The sequence below is a fragment of the Elephas maximus genome, chromosome 20, assembly GCF_024166365.1.
Source record: "Elephas maximus indicus isolate mEleMax1 chromosome 20, mEleMax1 primary haplotype, whole genome shotgun sequence".
NCBI lineage: Eukaryota > Metazoa > Chordata > Mammalia > Proboscidea > Elephantidae > Elephas > Elephas maximus.
This window is the reverse complement of record NC_064838.1, coordinates 46,111,632-46,131,983: the sequence shown is the minus strand read 5'-3', so window position 1 is coordinate 46,131,983 and position 20,352 is coordinate 46,111,632. Positions and strand designations below refer to the sequence as shown.

The 20,352-nt window shown below is 40.1% G+C and overlaps 1 protein-coding gene across 10 annotated transcripts in view; it reads left to right on the top strand.

Moving 5' to 3' along the window:
• The window catches only part of ULK4 (unc-51 like kinase 4), a 710,695-nt gene that overhangs the window by 315,087 nt on the left and 375,256 nt on the right, over positions 1-20,352 (top strand). For 8 of the 10 annotated variants that reach the window (XM_049862196.1, XM_049862197.1, XM_049862199.1 and 5 more), the window contains one exon: positions 17,912-17,960. The exons of the other annotated variants lie outside the window; for them this stretch is intronic. In XM_049862196.1, coding sequence (XP_049718153.1) covers positions 17,912-17,960 — 49 coding nt within the window. The remainder of the gene's footprint in view (positions 1-17,911; positions 17,961-20,352) is intronic. 10 annotated transcript variants of the gene reach the window in all.

Below are 20,352 nucleotides of genomic sequence, written 5' to 3'. Positions count from 1 at the left end.
TGATTTTCCGGATGTTTTCCTCTGCCGTCGTCATGAGGTTCTGTCTCCCATTCCTCTTTGCTTTTCATCCTGTGACAGCTCTGGGCACTATCCTGATTTGTAGCATAGTCCTGGTTCTTGCTTCAGTTCAACCTTTATTTCCCTATCCTCCGAGCTGTTGAACCCTTTTCTGGGTCATGACTTAAACCACACTGACAGGGCTAACACCTCCCCTCTTTATGTTTCTAATGACATAACTCATCGTTATATCTCCTCCTGGAACTGGTATAAGTCTTTACATAAGCACTCCTGAAGTAAGTGTTAAATTAATTCTTTCCATTCACCCCCGTATTTTGTTTTCAGTAGGATTATGAATGACACCAACCTTAAAGCTTAGGAGTTTGACCCAAGGTATTCTGTTTTTCTTACGAACTCATGAGAAAGATCAGCTGCAACTACTGTAAGTCTGTTTTGAAGTATTTTTCAGAATATAAAATTCTCTTATGGGAATTTTGCCTGTGTTAGGTGATGGTGAATACTTCTGCTTATTTTCTTACATTATGGTGATGACACTTCACAGAAAGATTTTCCGTAATTCATGGCGACACTGTAGACATTTCATCTCCTATCCCTCTTGCGTGGGTTCAGCTGGGTCCATTGAAGTGTTCTTTCTTGCCATCAGAAACAATCTTTTGAATCTGTATTCTCCTAGTGGCCCTATGTGCCGGACACTTGGCCATTTCAGTTGTCCTTCTCCGACTTTCACGGGTTCAGCGGCAGCTTTCCTCATGGAGTGGAACCAGAGTCTGGCAGAGAGCCTTGGGTGCCCATGTCTCTTTGGTTACATGGTGCCCTGGCTTGAATACTTAGTATGTGCTTGTGTCAGAATCCAGCATTTGACTAAATTATTGGTCAGAGTGACCTTGGTATTTTGGGGGCTACAATCAACAGAAAATGCACAATTTGTTTCTTCTGTATTTAAATAGAAGTTCAGAGATCATTATCTTTAACAGAATGCCACCTAACATTTTCCCATAATGTGTTTCCATATGTGGACACAAGAAAATTCATTTGTTAATTTTCTCTTCTTCACAGAGTCTCTTGAGGTCTTGCAGTTTATTTCCATCATAGAATCATGGACTTCAGAGCAGAATCTGGCTTGGTATTTTTCTACCTGCAAAAAAACTTCATTTTATTCATTTAATAATTATCAGGCACCTACTCAGTAGAAGGGTGTTCGGTGAGGGGGCAAGATAGACAAGGTACTGCATTTCATGGGGATTATGATTAAATGGATGTAGTAGACAGTGAACAAGGACATCAGTAAGTAACACAATTTCAGCTAGTTACAAATACTGTGAAGAGTAAAGCAGGGGAAGAAAAATGGAAAGTGATAGACTGGGGTAGGCTCTTCCCTAAAGGGTGGTCGGAGAGAGCCTCTTTGGGAAGTTAAGATATAGGATTGACGTGAGGGAGCTCTTCAGCTGTATGAATGATCATTTCATTATTAAAGAAGCAAGGTCCCAATTTTCAGGGACCTGCAGAAGGAGGTAATAGTAACAGTGTCAACTGGTATTGAGAGCGTCAGTTAGGAGTGATTTTCAGTGGCACGAGGGAGCAGAAGCCTGGTGGAGTGGATTGAGGGGAAGTGATGAAGAGATAGGGAACATCAAGAACTCTAGAGGAATTTTGCAATAAAAGAGAGCTGAAAAACAGGGAACTGGAGGGAGATATGCGGTCAAAGGAGTTTTTTTTTTTTGGTCTGTTTTTACGATGAGTAATATTTTAGTTATGTTTCTATGCTGATGAGAATCATCTACTACAGGGACTGGTAGACTATGGCTTCAGGCCAAATCAGTCATGGTAAACTATGGCTTCAGGCCAAATCAGTCATGGTCTGCTTTTGTAAATAAAATATTATTAAACACAGCCATGCCCATTCACTTACACATTGTCCATGTGGCTGCTTTTGCATTACAGTGGCAAAGCTGAGTAGTTGTAATAGAGATCATATGTCCTGCAATGCCTAAAATATTTATTTCTGGCCCTTGTTCTTGTGGAAAGGGTAAATCCGATGATGCAGGAGAGTAAGTGGTGACTTGCTAGACTGATGTTCTTGCCCCCAGGAGATTAGTTTTCCTTTAGGGTGAAAAGTTAGAATCCAGTGCACATGTGGAAGAATTGGAAAGTTAGGAGGTAGGGGTCTGGTTTTGGGATGATTGAAAGTAAGTTTTTTTTTTTTTTTCAGTAGTGCAGTTGTTGATCATAAAACCCCCTACAAAGTGGGTGGCTAAAAAAGAGATACGACTTTGGAAATGATGAGGTCAGTGAACTGAGAGGTCAAGGTATTCTTATCTGGATAACTGGAAGCTATATTATATATTCATCCTTTTCCAATATTTATAAAAGTAATAACTGTCATCGTACTAATGCATCATTGCTGTTTACATATTTCTGTTTGGAGCTGTAGCCATTTGTTACTATCCTTTGTTTTCTACTTTGTATGTTTTTGTTAGGTGCCATTGAGTTGGGTCCGACTCATAGTGACCCCATGTACAACAGAACGAAATATTACCCAGTCCTGCACCATCCTCACAATCGTTATGCTTGAGCCCATTGTTGGAGCCACTGTGTCGATCCTCTTTTTCCCTGACCTTCTACTATACCAAAGTATGATGTCCTTCTCCAGGGGCTAGTCCCTCCTGATAACATGTCCAAAGTACGTGAGATGTAGTTTTGACGTCCTTGCTACTAAGGAACATTCTGGCTGTATTTCTTCTAAGATAGATATAAAACCCGAACCCAGTGCCCTCGAGTCGATTCCGACTCATAGCGACCCTATAGGACGGAGTAGAACTGCCCCATAGAGTTTCCAAGGAGCGCCTGGCGGATTTGAACTGCTGACCCTTTGGTTAGCAGTTGTAGCACTTAACCACTATGCCACCAGGGTTTCCAAGATAGATATATGGATAATAAAAATGACAGATATTATTTTGATTATTGTGGTCATTGTGTTTATGAGTTCCTGTTTTTACAGTTGCTGTCTAAAAAATTATTAAGACAAAATGTCCCCATGTGGCAAAAAATGTATTAAATTTTCCCTGATTTTTTAAGCGTGTTCAGAACTTACTGTTTATTTTTAGCTCTTTCCGATAGGACAGAGGACTCATCTGTTTGGGTCTCTCAGTCCCCTCTGGAGCTCTTCCAGGTTTTGAGAACAGTGGTTTTTTTGAGTGAAGGGTTCCGTGTGTTACTGGATCATTCCTCCATTTTCTCCCTGAACTCCTGATTAAGGTGGATGTCATCCAGGTTCCTTGCTTCACGTATATGTAGAGTATTGGTTAAATTGTAGGCACTGGTGCTTGGTGATATGTTATCACTTGCTCCTCATTTGCTCAGACTTATGCATTTTGACACACAATTTGAGGCTGCGATTTTCCTTGTCCTAGAGAAACCTGACAGACCCCTGAGTGATGTGGGGGCGGGGGCAGGCATGAGTGCAGCTGACTGATCATCTCTTCATGAGGAAGAGCCCCAGCTGTTTGGGACCACTAGGCAGAGCCATAGACTGCTCCATAAATTTTGTGGCCATTATGGAGATGACATGAAATATTGTGAAAATATTGAGCAGAGCTTAAATAACATTCTTTTACTGCAAGAGGTCTAGCTTGGGCTATCAGAGTTAGACGTGAATTTCAGAGCTAGGTTCCAAACCTTTCAGCAATTATACATTAGGCTTAGTTCAGTGGCAGCCTCTGTTTGCCAGCAATTATTAAAAAATAATTTGATTGCATTTAGAAGAATCCTCCTGCGGAGTTTATGCAGTTAGTTCTGTATGTATGAGTGCAGTGAGTTTTTCAGCTGATTCAGTGGTAGGTGAGACGTGTAAGTGGCCTGTGTGCCTGTGGAATGAGTAGTGTCAGGCTGATGATATCAATACCCATAAGAAGATGGCAGCCATGGTGGCACGGGTACAACCCCAACCTTCACAAGCTCTCACAGGCCATTTGTCATCCAAACATTGATAGCCTTCAGTGGAACACTTGGTTTCTCATACATACATGGGATCTGGCATCAAAGCATTCTGCTTTATCCTTTACCATGATAAATACCTGTCTATTTCTTCATCTAGCCACTATAGGCATCATTACCTTTGGGATTTAAAAGGGATTTAAAAAAAATTACTTGTCCATTTATTTAACGTCAGATCACCATCTCCATTTTGCTGGTTTATTGAGAGATGTGTAACAATGACAGTTGAACCAGTTGTCTGGCACAGTTATATTAATGTAAAAAAAAATGTAGCATATATTTATTTTGACATCTACTGATCTTCACTTGGTAGGAATTTTCAACTTTTCTTGTTGGCTTCTTTGATTTTTGACTCATGAGTTAATGCTTTTTTGGTTATTTTTCTACTTGAAGAACAAATTTATTTTGCTTATGATGAGATTAAACTGAAACACCGAAAATGATGGCAAAATGGCAAAGCTAATCTTATCTTGCAACATGGTGTCTTTATGTTTTGTGTTTATGTGGTCATTTAGTGACTTCACATATCACATAGATAATTTGGCAACTTTCGTTTATTATTTACAACGAGCAAACCCTTCAACTTGTGGCATTCTAACTGTAGAAATAAATAGCTAAACAAAGTTTTTTGATATGATCAGTGTACCTTCTGAAGTCCAATGGAATCAATTTCTCCATATTTGGCAGGTTTTTGCATCACAGTCATGTATTAATGTTTCTGCTTTCTTTTGGTGATTTACCAAGCTGACTTACCATCTCAGAGTTAACTTACACTGCAAAACTGTTTTTTAGTTGTTGTTTATCTGCTTTTGATAAAGTCACGCATTGCCTCTGAATAGATTATATACACCTGTCACTGCCTATCAGCTCCTTAGAACAAAGTGAAGCCCAGCCCACCACTGAATGGACTGTAACTTGAAGCATAAAGCACAGACTCCCGATTTGCTTGTCGTGTCTCAACACCAAATCCTCTTCCATATCGAGTCTTCTGATTTTACGTGATGACAGCTATTGGTCAGAATGCATCACAGTGTTTGCTGTACAGACGGGTCTTCATCATACAATTAAAGAGCACAAGAGCCGCCAGACTAAACAGTGGTTGGAGATTCAAATGATGTTTTGTAACTTCTTGGTACATTTTTATTACCATTTCGAACATGTGTTGTCACTTAGCATTCTTTGCCATAGGGTATTACATAGAAGGGGGGAAAAAAACCCAGGCAGTGAAGTAGACTAATGATGATTCTTTGATGAGTTAAATGCCTCTTGACATACTTTGTGCTCTCAGAATATACCGTTTGCTTTTCTGTGTGCATTTTTTCCTCTCTGCTTGGAGTCAGAAATCCTGCCTAAACTGGTGGTTTATAAGCAAACAGAATGGTCAGCTTTTAAGGACAGACTTCATTAGGTATCTTGAGATTCTAAAGTAGGATAAGCCCGGAGGGAAAATAGACAAAGGGCATGAAAAGGCCATTCTCAACAATAAAACATAGAAAAAAAAAAAAAAAAGTCATACTCGTTAATAATCAAAGAAGATTCTTTTATGATAATAAGATACTTAAAAAAAAATTAGTATAGTTTTTTTGCCAGTAGCACTCATCATTATTGAAAGCCCAGTGAAACATGTATACTTTCATTCACCACTGCTTGCCTTTTAAATTAGCACATCCTTTGTGATAAGCAACTGTCAGTATCTATTAAGAACCTTAAATCCTCTTTGGTTCCTCTTCTAGGAATATATCCCAAAACAGTGGTAACAGATACGCACAAATGTTTAATTACAAGTATGCCCATTACAAAATTATATGAAACAACAATAATAATAGAAAAGATATCTAGCATCTGTCTTCAAAGAGTACTTTTTATGTATAGACAACTGTTGCATATTTCAAAGGCACAACCTTATTTACTCCTCACCATCATAAAGTGAAGTAGACAGTGGTAGAGTTACCCCCCCACCCCCACCTCAGCTTCATTTTCCCTGGTTTCAATTAACCGTGGTTCCAGTTACCTGCAGTTAACCAAGGTCCAAAAATGTTAAATGAGTAGCATGATGAAATCTTGCTCCATCCTGCCTGGGGATCACACTTACATAACCTTTATTACAGTATATTGTTACAACTGTTCTTTTTTATTATTAGCTATTGTTGTTAATCTCTTACTGTACCTCATTTATAAATTAAACTTTATCATAGGTATATATGTGTAGGAGAAAACATAGTATATATAGGACTCAGTACTGTCTGCAGTTTCAGGCATCCATGGGGGGTATTGGAATGTATCCCCTGTGGATAAGGGGGAACTACTGTATTACATATGAAGAAAGTAATATCTTGAGAGTCTATGTAACTTTCCTGGAAGCAGTAAGCCCAAACCCAAACTGGTTGCTGTCGAGTCGATTCTGACTCATAGCTGCCCTACAGGATAGGGTAGAACTGCCCCATAGGGTTCCCAAGGAGCGGCTGGTAGATTCGAACTGCAGACTTTTTGGTTAGCAGCCATAGCTCTTAACCAATGACCTAAGGAAATTGAAAGGAAGAATTTGAACTCATTTGAAGTGATCCCTTAACCTCTATATTTATTTTCTTTCAAATGTATGCTAGCAAAAAGTGGGAAACAAGGATCCACTGATAGAAGACTAGCTAAATAAATGTTAAGTTGAACAACTGTGTGGCTATTGTGTTGTTAGCTGCCATCGAATAGTCCCCCAATCCCATGTACAACGAAATGAAATGCTGCCTGGTCCTGCACCATGCCCATAATTGGTTGCAGATTGGACCTTTGTGGTCGGTAGGGTTTTCATTGATTGATTTCTGGAAGTAGATCAGCAGTCCTTTCTTCCCAGTCTGTCTTAGCCTGGAAGCTCCACAGTACACAAGCCTCCACTGACAGATGGGTGGTGGCTGTGCATGAGGTACCTTGGCTGGGACCGAACCAGAGTCTCCTCATGGGAGGCGGGAGTTCTACCCCTGAACCACCAGTGTCTCACATGTAACTGTAAGAAGCCACGCTTTCAATGGACATTTCATGATATGGGAGAATGTTTTGATGTGTTAAAGAAAAAAAAAAACTGTATATATTCTGAACTTTCTCTCCCATCCTGCCCTCCAAATATATCTAACAGGTTCTTAAATTAAGAAGATTCCATTTCTAATCCGAGCTCCATTATTGGCTTTGTGAGTGTGAACAAATTACTTCACCACCCTATGCTTAAGTGTCATCCTCTGTAAACTACACCTAGTTCATGGGTTATTAGACATTAAATGAGGCACAGATTTCCAAGCATATAGCACAGTATGACCTATAGTACATGCTCAAGAAATCGTAGCTATTATTTTGAAGATGTGGGTAACCTAGACATAAAGTTTAAGCTTCTCAGCATGGCTAATAAGATCTTTCGTGATCTGCTCTAGCTTATTCCTCCAACCCAATCTTTTGCTACCTTCCCTTCACCTCTTTGACTTATGCAATAAACATGCATTTTCATTACCCTTAATGAGCCATCTATTTTTGCTTTCTTTCATGCTGTTCTCTTCACCCAGGATATACTTCGTTGCTCCCTCTCCTCTCTTCCTTCCAGCCCCTTCCTCCACCCACTGCCTATAAATAACTCACTTGATTTTCAAGGTTCAGCTGAAGCAGTACGTCAACTGTGGAATGTGGATTCTGATCTGAACTGCCTGGGTTTGTAGCTCAGCCGTGCTACTTACCACTTGACCAGTTTATTTAACTTTTTGTGCCTCAGTTTCTCATCTGAAAAAGTTTTTTTTCCTAATGTTTTTCTTTTCTTTCCCTTTTTGTTTTGATTCAAATCCAATAAGTTAGCACATGTACAGCACTTGGAACTGCATGCCATATGGTAACTGCACAAACCATGTCTGCTGCTATTGTCATTGGTTACCCTTTGAAGCCCTTCCTCCGTCATCCCTTCTGGACCTTTTATAGGTGTCTGTCCTAGCACTTAACACTTGTTATAGCTCTCACTTAACCCAGTGCATGGCACATAATAGGCATTCAGCGAATGTTCATTGAGTAAATGAGAGGGAAGAGAGAGAGAGAGAAATCTGACTTCGAGGAGATTCCAAAACAAAAAAGTATTACGTTTCACTAAGTAACAGGACAAAAAGGGACAATAGAAAATAAGCAGGTTCATTAAATTGAAAAGAATCTTAAAAATAGCTTACATATGATTAATGCTTTCCGTTGTTGGGCTCATGTCTGTAGGAGAAAAGAAAGAGTAGCTATATGTGTAATCAGGTGGCCCTCTTAGGGTCTCACCTCTGGTATATGTCCCTGCCAGTCTTTTATCTTACTCATGATATTTCTTTCATGATCAAGATCTTTCATTTTAAAATCAATAGCCCAGACTGATTCCTATGAGGTGGAGGTCAGATATGCCTCCTCTGTCTGCTGTCCTTACCAATTCTGATACCAACCATTCTGCCCACAGCACTCTACTTCTCCACTGGGTTTGATAGTTCATTGCAATGGCCACATAGAACTCATAGACCATGCTCACAATTTTGGGTTTATTAGGGAAGTAACAGATAACAATTCAGGTTCAGAAACACTCAGGATACAGTTCTTCCCTCAGGACAGCCTCTTCTTAGCCATGCCTGCAGGCATGCTTCTCTCTGGCCCTTGGCCTCTGGCCTGCTTGGGAAAGTGTTACAAAGCTCTTTTAGCTCTGCCGGTAAATGCCCAGAAGCACCCTACTCTGCCGGTAAGCCTCAGCCTGAAGGCACTCAGCTCTAGCTCCACGGGTCAGGAAATCTAGCTCCACCAAGAACCGGAGGCACGCTACTCTGCCAGCAAGATTCCTGCCCAAAGGCACTCAACTTTCTTGCTCCATGGGCCATCTCCTGCTGGTCTCCTGCCTCACTGCCATTTCTCTGCCACCACTTCTTGCTGTCTTCGTTGTTACAGTTCTTTCTCAGGTCTCCTGGTTCCAGGAGTGCAGGGATCCTGGATACAAAGGACATGCCCTGCTCCTGGCTCTTCTTCCTTGGTGGTGGTGAAATCCTCTCCTTCCGCCTCTGGGATGGCTCATTTTAAGCCAGTGGGATGGCAAAACTGACCAATCTCCGGCCGGTACCTTCATCAGGGTTCCATAGACCTTATTTGCGTGGTCCCACCCCTACATAAAAAAAAAAAAAAAAAAAAAAAACTTCACTTTTTTTTACCCCTACATGGGTGCCATGAACTTTATTTGCATTATTAGCAAGCTATCCAATCCCTTCTTTGATGGGCCACAATTACCTTATTTGTAAACTCCCGTCCAGTCACTTGGGTGGGAGTTAGCAAGACCGTGGTTACAAAGGTCGTACAAAAGCAATCAATCACAGGGCAAGGGTCCAGGGCCTTCAGCTGGTTAACAAGAATGTGACTGCCTGAGCGGGGCAATTCGTGTTAAGCCCTGGATAAAACAAGGATTTCAGGCACATCATAGCACCTGTAGTCGAAGGGGAGCCAGAGGTTCTTTGTAAAAGAGCTGTGCATACTTCATGGAGATCCTTTTGACTGCAGCTCTTCTGTCTCACCTTCTGTACTCTCTGTGATAGACAGATTACTATATTCTAGACAGATTACTATATTCTGTGGCCTTGTTTCATTCAACATATGTGGCTGTCACTGGGCAGTGCTGGGCATCTAATGAAATAATAGATGTGAAAGCATTTTGCAAAGTTAAAACATTTAATGTAACTTGAAATTCTGTTTTCATCTGAAACCTCCTTTCTACTGGAAAACTCTTGTTTTTAATGAAAGTTTTTCTTACCGAAATTCAGATCTGTTTCTTGCAATTTTAGGCAGTGGAGGATTTCCATACATAGGAGGTGCATTCTAGATGTAACCTCATATTCTCACTTAATTCTGAGAATTTCTTAGCAAATGAAGCAGTCAGTGTTATAACTTGGATTAAGTTACATTTATGTTGTATATCTTGTGCCCCCTGGGGTGCAAACTCCCTTAAGAAAGATGTGTAATGCCTGCCCATAGGAGAACCCTATAGATCTTGACCAGATCTAAAATTTTTCCATACTAAAGCTGCTGAAATCTCAACCTTGCCCCTTTTTCGTGAAAAAGCACTCCTTATATGTCTACCTTTATTGGTAAGACTTCTGCAGTTCTCTGTAAGTGGACTAGCAAGCATTCCTGACCAGGGCAAACATTTCAAGGAGAAATGTCACAAATATTATTGCTTTCAGGGTAGACGTAATATTGTACCGTGACTAAACATTGTGAAACCATTTCTTTTTGAAGCTGATTCACCGAACCAGTAATTTGAAATTCAGCTTGATGTTAGAGATTTTTAATTTAAAATGACTGCCGTTGGCCCATTTGACTGGTAAATTATATAAGCTATAAGAAATGAAAAAATTTTGTTTGTACTGTAGTGCTTAGTTAGTTACAGAGTAAACATGGAATCTAAAATCCCTAACCAGCATTGCTGGAAAGCTAAACAGAGTCCAGCTGCTGTTTTGGGTTTGTACACAAGTTGGCCAGAAGCAGCTTATTCAAAGAATCAACTATAAATTGTTTAAAAAACAAACAAAAAAACCAGGGATAGAGTGGAATGGGGGGTGATCAAGTTCAGGTCTGTGGAACCCCAAATTCTAAGATGGCCCTTGAGGGTCCTAGCCCCCTCCCAGCTATTCAGTTAAACACTAATTTAGGTGCAGCTGTAAACGGATTTGGGAACCCTGGTGGTGTAGTGGTTAAGAGCTGTGGCTGCCAACGAAAAGGTCGGCAGTTCAGATCCACCAGCTGCTCCTTGGAAACCCTATGGGGCAGTTCTACTCTGTCCTGTAGGGTTGCTAGGAGTTGGAATCAACTTGACGGCAATGGGTTTTTTTTTTTTTTTGGCAAAGGGATTTTGGATGTACAATTAAAGATCCAGATCAGTTGACCCTAAGATATGGAGATTGTCTGGGGTGGGCCTTGCCTAGCATATAAGCTCATTAAATCTGGTCTAGAGGTCAGAGAAAAGGAAGTCAGGGAGATTTGAAGCTTGAGAAGGATTTGACAGGGGGTGGGGGGCATTTTTTTGTTGCTGGTTTTTGAGATTGATAGGACCATGTGTCAAGGAATGTGGGTAGCCTCTAGGAGCTGAGAGCAACTGTGGTTGACAGCAAGGAAATGGAGACCTCAGTTCTATAGCCATAAGGAACTGAATTCTGCCAATAATATGAATGAGCTTGGAAGTGGATTTTTCCCCAGAGCCTCCAGATGAGAACTCAACCCAGCCAATATCTTGATTTTAACTCTGTGATACCATGAACAGATAAGCCAGCCACTCTGAGCCAGACTTTGGACCTGTACAACTACGAGCTAATAAATGGGTATTGCTTTAGGCCACTAAGTTTGTGGTAATTTGTTACACATCAGTAAAAAAACTAATACAGGGCCCCAGTCATGTCTCCCATGGATCACTGTGTAGCCTATAAACTGGACTGTTTGTTTATTTCTAGAGCAGTGTTACTCAGACTGTCTGTGGTAAGGAGCAGTTCTTAAAATTTTCAGTCTGGCACAAACCAGTCCTGTGGCAGATTGTGTTTTACAAAGTTGGCTTAACATCTCCCATCTGACATGCTCTGCTGTAACGTGACCATTCCACTTCTCTGTCAGGAGGTAGAGTTTAATCCCCTTCCACTTGAATTTGGGCTGGCCTTAAGAAATTGCTCGTAACCACTTAGAATGCAGTGGGAGTAATGCCGCACAACTAACTTCCAGACCAGGTTAGAAACGGCCATGTAGCTTCCATCAAATTCTCTCAGAACACTTGCTCTGTGGATATTTGCTCTTCAGACACTCCCTCTTGGCATCCAGCTGCCATGCTGCGAGAAACCAAGCCACATGGAGCAGTCAGCAGCAGCCACTGTAGTCGAGAAAATTAACTGAGCCACCTTTGGGCCACCCAGGTGCCATAATATGAGTGAAAAGACCTTTCGAGATCACAACCACTAACTTTTCGGTCACTTCCAGCCTTTGAGTCTTCCTTGTTGAGGTCTCAAACATGTCAAACAGAGGCGAGGCATTCCCACTGTGCTCTGTCCAAATTCATGACCTACAGAATTCATGAGCATAATAACTTGGTTATTGTTTTATGCCACCAAATTTGGGGTAGTTTGTTATGCTGCTGTTGTTACATGCCATCGAGTTGGATCTGACTCACAGTGACTCTATGCACAACAGAACGAAACATTGCCCAGTCCTGCGCCATCCTCATGATTGTTGTTATGCTTGAGCCCATTGTTACAGCCACTGTGTCAATCCATTTCGCTGAGGGTGTTCCTCTTTTTTGCTGACCCTCTACTTTACCAAGCATGATGTCCTTCTCCAGGGACTGATCCCTCCTGATAACATGTCCAAAATATGTGAGATGAAGTCTTGCCATCCTTGCTTCTGAGGAGCATTCTGGTTGTACTTGTTCAAAGACAGATTTGTTCGTTCTTTTGGCCGTCCATGGTATATTCGATATTCTTCACCAACACCACAATTCAAAGGCATCATCAGTTTTTCTTTGGTCTTCCCTATTCATCGTCCAGCTTTCACGTGAATATGAGGCAATTGAAAACACCACGGCTTGTTGGGCCAAGCGCACCTTAGTCTTCAAGGTGACGTCTTTGCTTTTCAACACTTTGAAAAGGTCTTTTGCCACAGATTTGCCCACTGCAATGGGTCTTTTGATTTCTTGACTGCTGCTTCTGTGGCTGTTGATTGTAGATCCAAGTAAAATGAAATCCTTGACAACTTTAGTCTTTTCTCCGTTTACTGCGAGGTTGCTTATTGGTTTGTTACGTAGCAACAGATAATCAGAATAAGTAGATTGTAAAAAATACTATAAGAATAATTAGAAAAATGAAATAATAAGAAAAAGCCCAGATACACAGAATACAAGCAGGTATCTACTTATTGGTCAAAACAGCCACAAACCTGTCCAGCTTTAAGAGGAAAGAGCATAGGCCCCATGTCTCAAAGAGAGGAGAGCCAAAGAATTTGGGAGCCAAATTTAAGAAGTTTTAATTCTGAAATAATTTTAGCCTTACAGAAAGGTACAGAAATAGTACAGAGAGTTTCCATTTACCATTTACCCAGCTTCCACTAAATTTTAACATCTTACATTGCCGTAGTACAGTTAACAAAACTGGGAAATTAATATTGACATCATACTGTTAATTGAACTGCAAATGTTATTCAAATTTTGCCAGTTGTCCCACTGCTGTCCTTTTTGTGGTACAGGATCCAAACCAGGGCTCCACGTTAATTTGGTTGTCATTGTCTCCTTCGTGTCCTTCAGTCTGGGACATCTTCCTCAGTCTTTCTTGTCTTTCAAGGTGTTGACACTTTTGAAGTGTACAGGGTAGCTATTTTGTAAAAAGTCCCTCAGTTTGGGTTGTCTGATGTTTTTTCATGATTAGATTGAGGATGTGCAGTTTTGACAAGAATACCACAGAAGTAATGACGTGCCCTCCTTGATGCTCTTCTTGGTGCATCATATCAAGGGGTACGTGATATCCATATGTCTTCTAATTGGTAAAGTGAAACTTGATCACTTGGTTAGCCTGCTGTCTGCTGGGTTTCTCCAATGTAAATATCTGTAGGGAGATAATATAAGACAGCAAACGTTCTGTTCATCAGACGATGCCTTGCTTTAAAACTGCTGTGAAGTTCAAGTTTTTTATCATTAGATCCAATGGGCATAAACTCAATCTTTCAAATACCTGTACTGATCTTGTTGTAGACCAGTAAGAGTTGGCAGGTTGGCCCTAGCCTGTACCCCATACTTTGAGTGTGAGTGCTCTAGGCTGCACCCCTTGCCCAGTTCATTTTTCCCAGATTTGAGTTTGTGAGTGGCAAATGCAGTTACGTCATTCTTCTGCTTAAAACCCTTCACTGGCTCCCCATCACCTTTAGGATAAAAACCACATTTCTTAGCATGGCATTCAAGGCAGCATTTCTAGTTCCATCTTTAACATTGTCCTTATACCACTCAGATTGCTCTGCTGCCACTCCTCCATACTCCCCTCTCCATACATGCACAGCTACCTCCTCCACACGATTTCTTGACTAATTCCTGCTGTCTTTCTAGACTGTTGAACACCACCTCTCACCAGCATGGGCTAGCTGTTTTCCTTGTATCAGTTCCCTTGCATCCTGTGCTGTAATTGAGGTTAGCTTTTATATTTGTTTATGTATCTTTTAACCCACTTGACTCTTGAGTTTGAGAGAATAGACTTTGCCATGACCAGGGCTCAGTAATGTTAAGCATGAATTGAGTACTGTGATAGTTTTTAGAAAAATAATATCTAATACTCAGCTCTGTGTGATAAGATGGAAGCCTGAAATGTAGAGATGGTAGAAGAAACTCTTTGGGGTGTACAGTGTCCCTGATGGATGGGGTCTGCTGATAGAGACTGGGAGTCTAGACTCTGGCCCTTGTTTCACATGGCCTGTCTTTACCCACACGATTAAATTAAAAACCTCAAGCAAGCAAGCAAACCCAAAACAGAGCAGCTCCATGAACCAAGCCTGCTGTTCTCTTGGACGGTCTTATCCCTTCTGGGACTCCTTTGTTGTAAAGACCTAAGCCCAGAGCAGGCAGAAATTCTTTGCTGCCTTCTCTTTCCACCTTCTGCCTCCTCTGTTCTCTTAATAAATAGAAGTATGGTAGGACAGAGTGGGGGAACTTTAATTCCTTTTCATTCACGTTCTTGGTTCATCCCTAGATAGCCTTGGGGTAAAAGTTGTAAACTTCAAAGGAAAGGTAAGAAATGTTAATGGTTTGAAATTCAGCCCTGGTAATCTCCATATTCCTAATTTTATTATCTAAGTTACAACTAGTCATTCATATCTAAATAGTGGCAGATTTAATTTACATCTTGACTTTCTTTTTGATGAATATCCCCTTCAAGAGCATATTTCTGCTTTGATTTTTTTTTTTTTTTTTTTTATATACCATGTGTTTTGTTAATGGAAGCCTGCTGAGTCATGGAGTGTGTTTATATTTTTGGTTGGTAATATGGATTTTGAGAAATATTATTTGGGAATACATGGTTCCTACAAACCTAGGGGGGTTCTCGGGCACCAGGATTAGGGGGTGCCCATCTGTCCCACCAGTAGTGGGTGGCAGGATGTATTGTGACACACACACACAAAACCAAACCCATCAGAGCTCCCTAATTATCAGAAGACCATAAATACACTTAGAAGGCTTACCTAGCTGTACAAAGCCAAAAGAGACAAAATTTTTACCCAGTCAAGCTTCCTGGTTGATACCCCAGGTATTTTACTTCAGTGAATGTTTCTTTCACCTTTCACTGTTACACAAGTCCCCACTGGGGGGCAGCACATACTTTTGGCTGGAAAAGTAGAGCTCCAAAAAACCTGAGAGTCAGTAATAGTGGGTGGGATACTGTCTGTCCCACGAGTCATGAAAGGTATATGATATGCAATCATGGCAGAAAATAGAGAAAACCAAGGCTACCATAGTTCCATAGGCCACTGCTAATGACTTCACCTTGAAAGGTAAATGTTTCTTCTTTCTTGCAGTTGACCCATTAAAGTTTACATTTAAGTTTCTTTAGTAAATCATAGCACATTCTGTGATAAAATGGTCTTATAGATGAATTTGTGTTTGTAGCTTCCATAGATAAATCCCAGCTGAATAATTAGAATTTAATCATAGTATTTTAAGAAATTAAAAAAAAATTGATAGTTCAAGCATCAATAAATAGTTTTAAAGAAATAATTTCCCAGCAGTAAGTGCAGCTCTGGTGCCACGTAGTTAAATGCTTAGCAGCTAACTGGAAGATTGGTGGTTCAAACTCACCTAGTGACTCTGCAGGAGAAGATCTAGCAATGCGTTCTGTAAAGATTATAGCCTAGAAAACCCTATAGGGCAGTTCTACTCTGTCACATGGGGTTGTTCTGAGTTGGAATCAGCACAACAGCACCCAACAACAATGAAGGATAGATTTACTTTAGGCACAGGTTAGAAAGCCAAATAATGTAACTGAAAGATTTTCATGAGTTTATTAAAAAATTTTAAATTCAAACAATGTCTCTTTCTTTAGTGATATAAGTTAAAGATATACAAACCCCCAGTGACTTTCCAGAAACAAAACTTCGAAAATGAAACTCATTACCCACACAGTCTATCATTAAATTGCACTGTTAAGGGGGAAAAAAATACAGCCCAAGGTAAAATAGTCCCAGGAACTACATTCAAGAATGTATGTTTCCATTTACTCATCTGGAATTACTTAAACACCATGTGCTTAGATGGCTAACATAAAAGAAGAAAAAGTATACTGTAATGTAGTTAATATCTTCATAATCTTTTGAAGATTAGGGATAATTCAAAAAGTATCTCTTTTTTGCTTGTTTTTGGTTTTAAAATATTCAGGTAAATCTCTTCACTTCTTACCTTTAGGCTGTCTATAACCATAGGCATTCATTCTTTCAGAATTTAGAATATAACAGGCTTGTGTAGTAAAATGATACTGGTGATTTAAGTCATAGTGGCCAACCACAAGAGCCACACATATAAGTTAGCCTTTTACTGCACTATTTTCCAAGGTCTGCCATGACGATTTAGGAACCCTGGTGGTGCAGTGGTTAAATGCTCACCTCCTGAGAGTTCGGCGATTTGAACCCAGATCGGCAGTTGGAACCCACCAGCTGCTCCATGGGAGAAAGACGTAACTGTTTGCTTCTGTAAAGATTACAGCCTTGGAAACTCAATGGGGCAGTTCTACTCAGTCCTGTAGGGTTGCTAAAAGTCAGAATTAATGGCATTGGGTTTGGTTTTTTGGTTTTATTTATGTATATAAATGAAATAAAAAGGTACATATATAATATATATTTATATGTATGTGTGTGTGTGTACATCTCTATCTCTATCTATAGACGTACACACACGCTAAAGCAGGAGTCAGCAACCTATAGACTGTGGCCTGTCACCTGGTTTTGTAAATAAAGTTTAATGGGAACACAGTCCCACCTATTTATTTATTGTCTGTGGCTGCTTTCACGTTACAGTGGCAGAGTTGGGTAGTCGCTATAGAGACTATGTGGTCTGCAAAGCCTAAAATATTTACTGTCTGGCCCTTTATAGAAAAAAGTTTGCTATACCCTAGTCTAAAGGAATATTTGGAAACTGAAATACTTGTTTTCTTTATAAAACTTTCACTTTTAAATAGCTTAGGTTTTATTAAGGCTATTTTATCTTAAATTGTATGAAAAAATTCTCCTTTTGTATTAGATGGTAATTTATAACTTGGTTTCATAAAGGAAAGGGCCTATAGTCTATTGGGTGATTGATATCCAGTTTCTTTAAAATGTAAGGTTATTAAAATCTCAACTATAGCAACAATTGTGAGGATGGTGTAGGACCATGCAGTGTCTCATTCTGTTGTACATAGGGTTGCAACGAGTCAGAACCAACTCAGCGGCACTGAGCAACGACGATGGAAATCATTGTACATTAATTCATTAATGCTGACAAGATAGCCGATGAGGCATACATAAAAAGTACAGTGTGGCATGCGTATAGTTTAACTGTGCAGTGACGATTGGTCACATTTCAGCTGAGCGCTTAACCAATATGCCACCAGGGCTCCTTCCAGTTATCATTACCTATTTTGATAGTCTTTATAATAATTCTGATTTTTAATTAATTTTCACATTTAAAAATATCAATCTCTTTGAGATTTCACTTGCTACAGATCAATAAGGCTAAGCTAGTAGTCACTTGCAATGTGACTTGCAAAGTAGCCTCATATTTTTTGTGTATAATAGCCGTAGCAATAAAATGTGGGGCTGCAGTGCTCCATATCAGAGCAGCAGGTGAAATATGAATTATCTAATTTGTGGTTATATGTTTTTTTTTTTTTAACAGACTTGTGGAAGAAAGCAAACTGATCCCACTTATTTTTGACGTAATCCTGGTAAGAAAGGAAATGTACATTTAAAAATCTAAGGATATTAAAACTTGTGTGGTCGGGTTCTTACCTTGACTATACCTGGAAGAACTGTGTGTCTTTTATCATCTCACTTAACCTACTTTAGGCCTTGGGTTCCTAATCCGACACTGGATGTCTAGCTCTGTCTGACATGTTTAATGACTTGCCTTCTTTTCACAGATATTTTGCATTTTCTTTTTATTGAATTAAACAATATTTATTACCTACTATTTTATGGAAAGTAGGAACCCTGGTTGTACAGTGGTTAAGCACTCAGCTGCTGACCAAAAGTTTGGTGGTTCAAACCCACTAGCCGCTTCACAGGAGAAAGATGTGGCTGTCTGCTTCTGTAAAGATATACATTACAGCCTTTGAAACCGTATGGTTGCTATGAGTCAGAATTGACTGTGGTGGGTTTGGTTGTTTTTGGGTGGTAATATGGAAAGAATACCCTATCTGAAGTTGGTTTGCAGAGGGAAGGCAGAATAATAATTATTGCTGTACTTGAGGGATGAATTTTCTGATGTTCAATTTGGAGCTCTCTGCCTTTGCAGTCACTGGATACCTGGTCAGTGGTTTTATGCTTATGGTCAGGAAGTTATCTTCTTCAGAACTTAGAATAGCTTAACTTCCATGCACCACTTTTTTTTTGTATTCAAAGAATGCAACCTAATTCAAAACTATCTGTAGGAGAAAATATTCCATCTATGGTTCCTATGTAGAGAATAAAATGGGATTGCAGAGTTGTCTTTTCTCATTTCTGAAAAATCCCTAATTCTATTAAATATAGATCTGAGAACTGAGTTGGTACTTATAGCAAGGGAGTACCCTTGGCCAAAGAAAGATTCTTTTGTATTTGGATGGGTCATCTCCCCTTACCAAGTACTTTGTAACTGACAGCCCAGGAGACAAAGGAGGTGACACCTCCCCAGCAAAATCAGTCTTATCTACCTTGTTCTTCAGCGGAACAGTTGCTGTGATAGTTGGATAGCCCTACATGTAGAAAATTAACTTTCCTTAATCACCTTAAAATATTTGTCTACAAATTGTTTGTGTGCTTGTATGGCTGTATAGTGAGAACCCTAATTTTCTTAGCTGTAGACATTCTTTGCCTGGCATGAGAGCTGGATGGGTTTACTGAGCCATTCGCACGGGGTGGTGATTAGAGATGGGCATGAGTCGTCTTTCCAAAGCATGCTCAGTTCACCGCAAGATGACAGAGAGCTGCTGTGTACTAGGTTAGAGCTCAGACTGAATTGCTTAGTATAATAAAGGGGATTTTAGAGACAGTACTAGAAATTTTTTTTTTTTTTTTTTTAACTAGGAAAAGCAATAGAGACAAAGGAGGTGAGAGAAATGTGGATGTCAAGAGAGGTCTAACGGAGATATTTGAGTTTTGCCAAGTGTTATGTGTGTCTCCCCACCTTCGGCAGGAAGTACATTACTTGCTCATTAGTTGTGGAGTTGAATTTGTTTTGGAAAGTGATGAGTGCAGCAAACTGCTGAGTTGGCCACATGGTTGGGCATGGGGCAAGAGCCAAAGCTGGCCAAACCCAGCCTTACTTGGTTTGCATTTGAAAAAGAGACTGGTGATGCAGACACAGAGAGCATTGTAAAGCTAGAAGGGACCTTATTTGACTAGATGTGATCGATTGATCCCCTTGCTGTAGCAGAAGGGCTTCTAACCTGTTGAGGTCAATGCAACTCCTTTTATGATTGATAGAAAGTTTTTATCTTATCCTTTAGCAAACATTTCAAGATCTAAAATCCCACGTGGAAAAATTCCTTCTTGTAGGTTACCTTAACTCCTCTATACTTGATTAATCTTTCTATACTGAGCACCTAGCAAGTGCCTCATGTTTTACAAACCACAGTAAATGATGAACTAAGTGGTAAACGCCATGATTTAAACCCTTGTCATTTTGTTGTGGCTGTAGTAGGGAGTGGGTGGAAGGCGATGTCTGTTCTCCAGATCAGGGTTTCAGCTGGTCCGAGCCCTGTGGCCAATAGGTTGATGCCCTGACCCCAACCAGAAGAGCTTCATACTCAGGTTTACTGTGTGATATTATTTTGAGAAGAAGTTCTGATGCTAAAAAAGTAAAGGAAAAACAGTTGAAAACCACTGCTTGATGGGGCAGGACTTTGATGTCCTTGAAGAATATTGTTAAATCCTAGTTCTACTTTTGTCTTCCTAGTTGCATAATCTCAACGTTTTTCTCCGTAGAAATACATTTTTTAATCAATGAAACGTCTCTGTAGCAGTTGTCCTGTGAACTATGATCTTGTCCTTTTTACATTGTAGTCACTGAGCCAGACGTAATAGAGTGTTCCCTTGATTCTGTGATGCCCACTTTTTTCAGTTTAACATCTCTGAAAC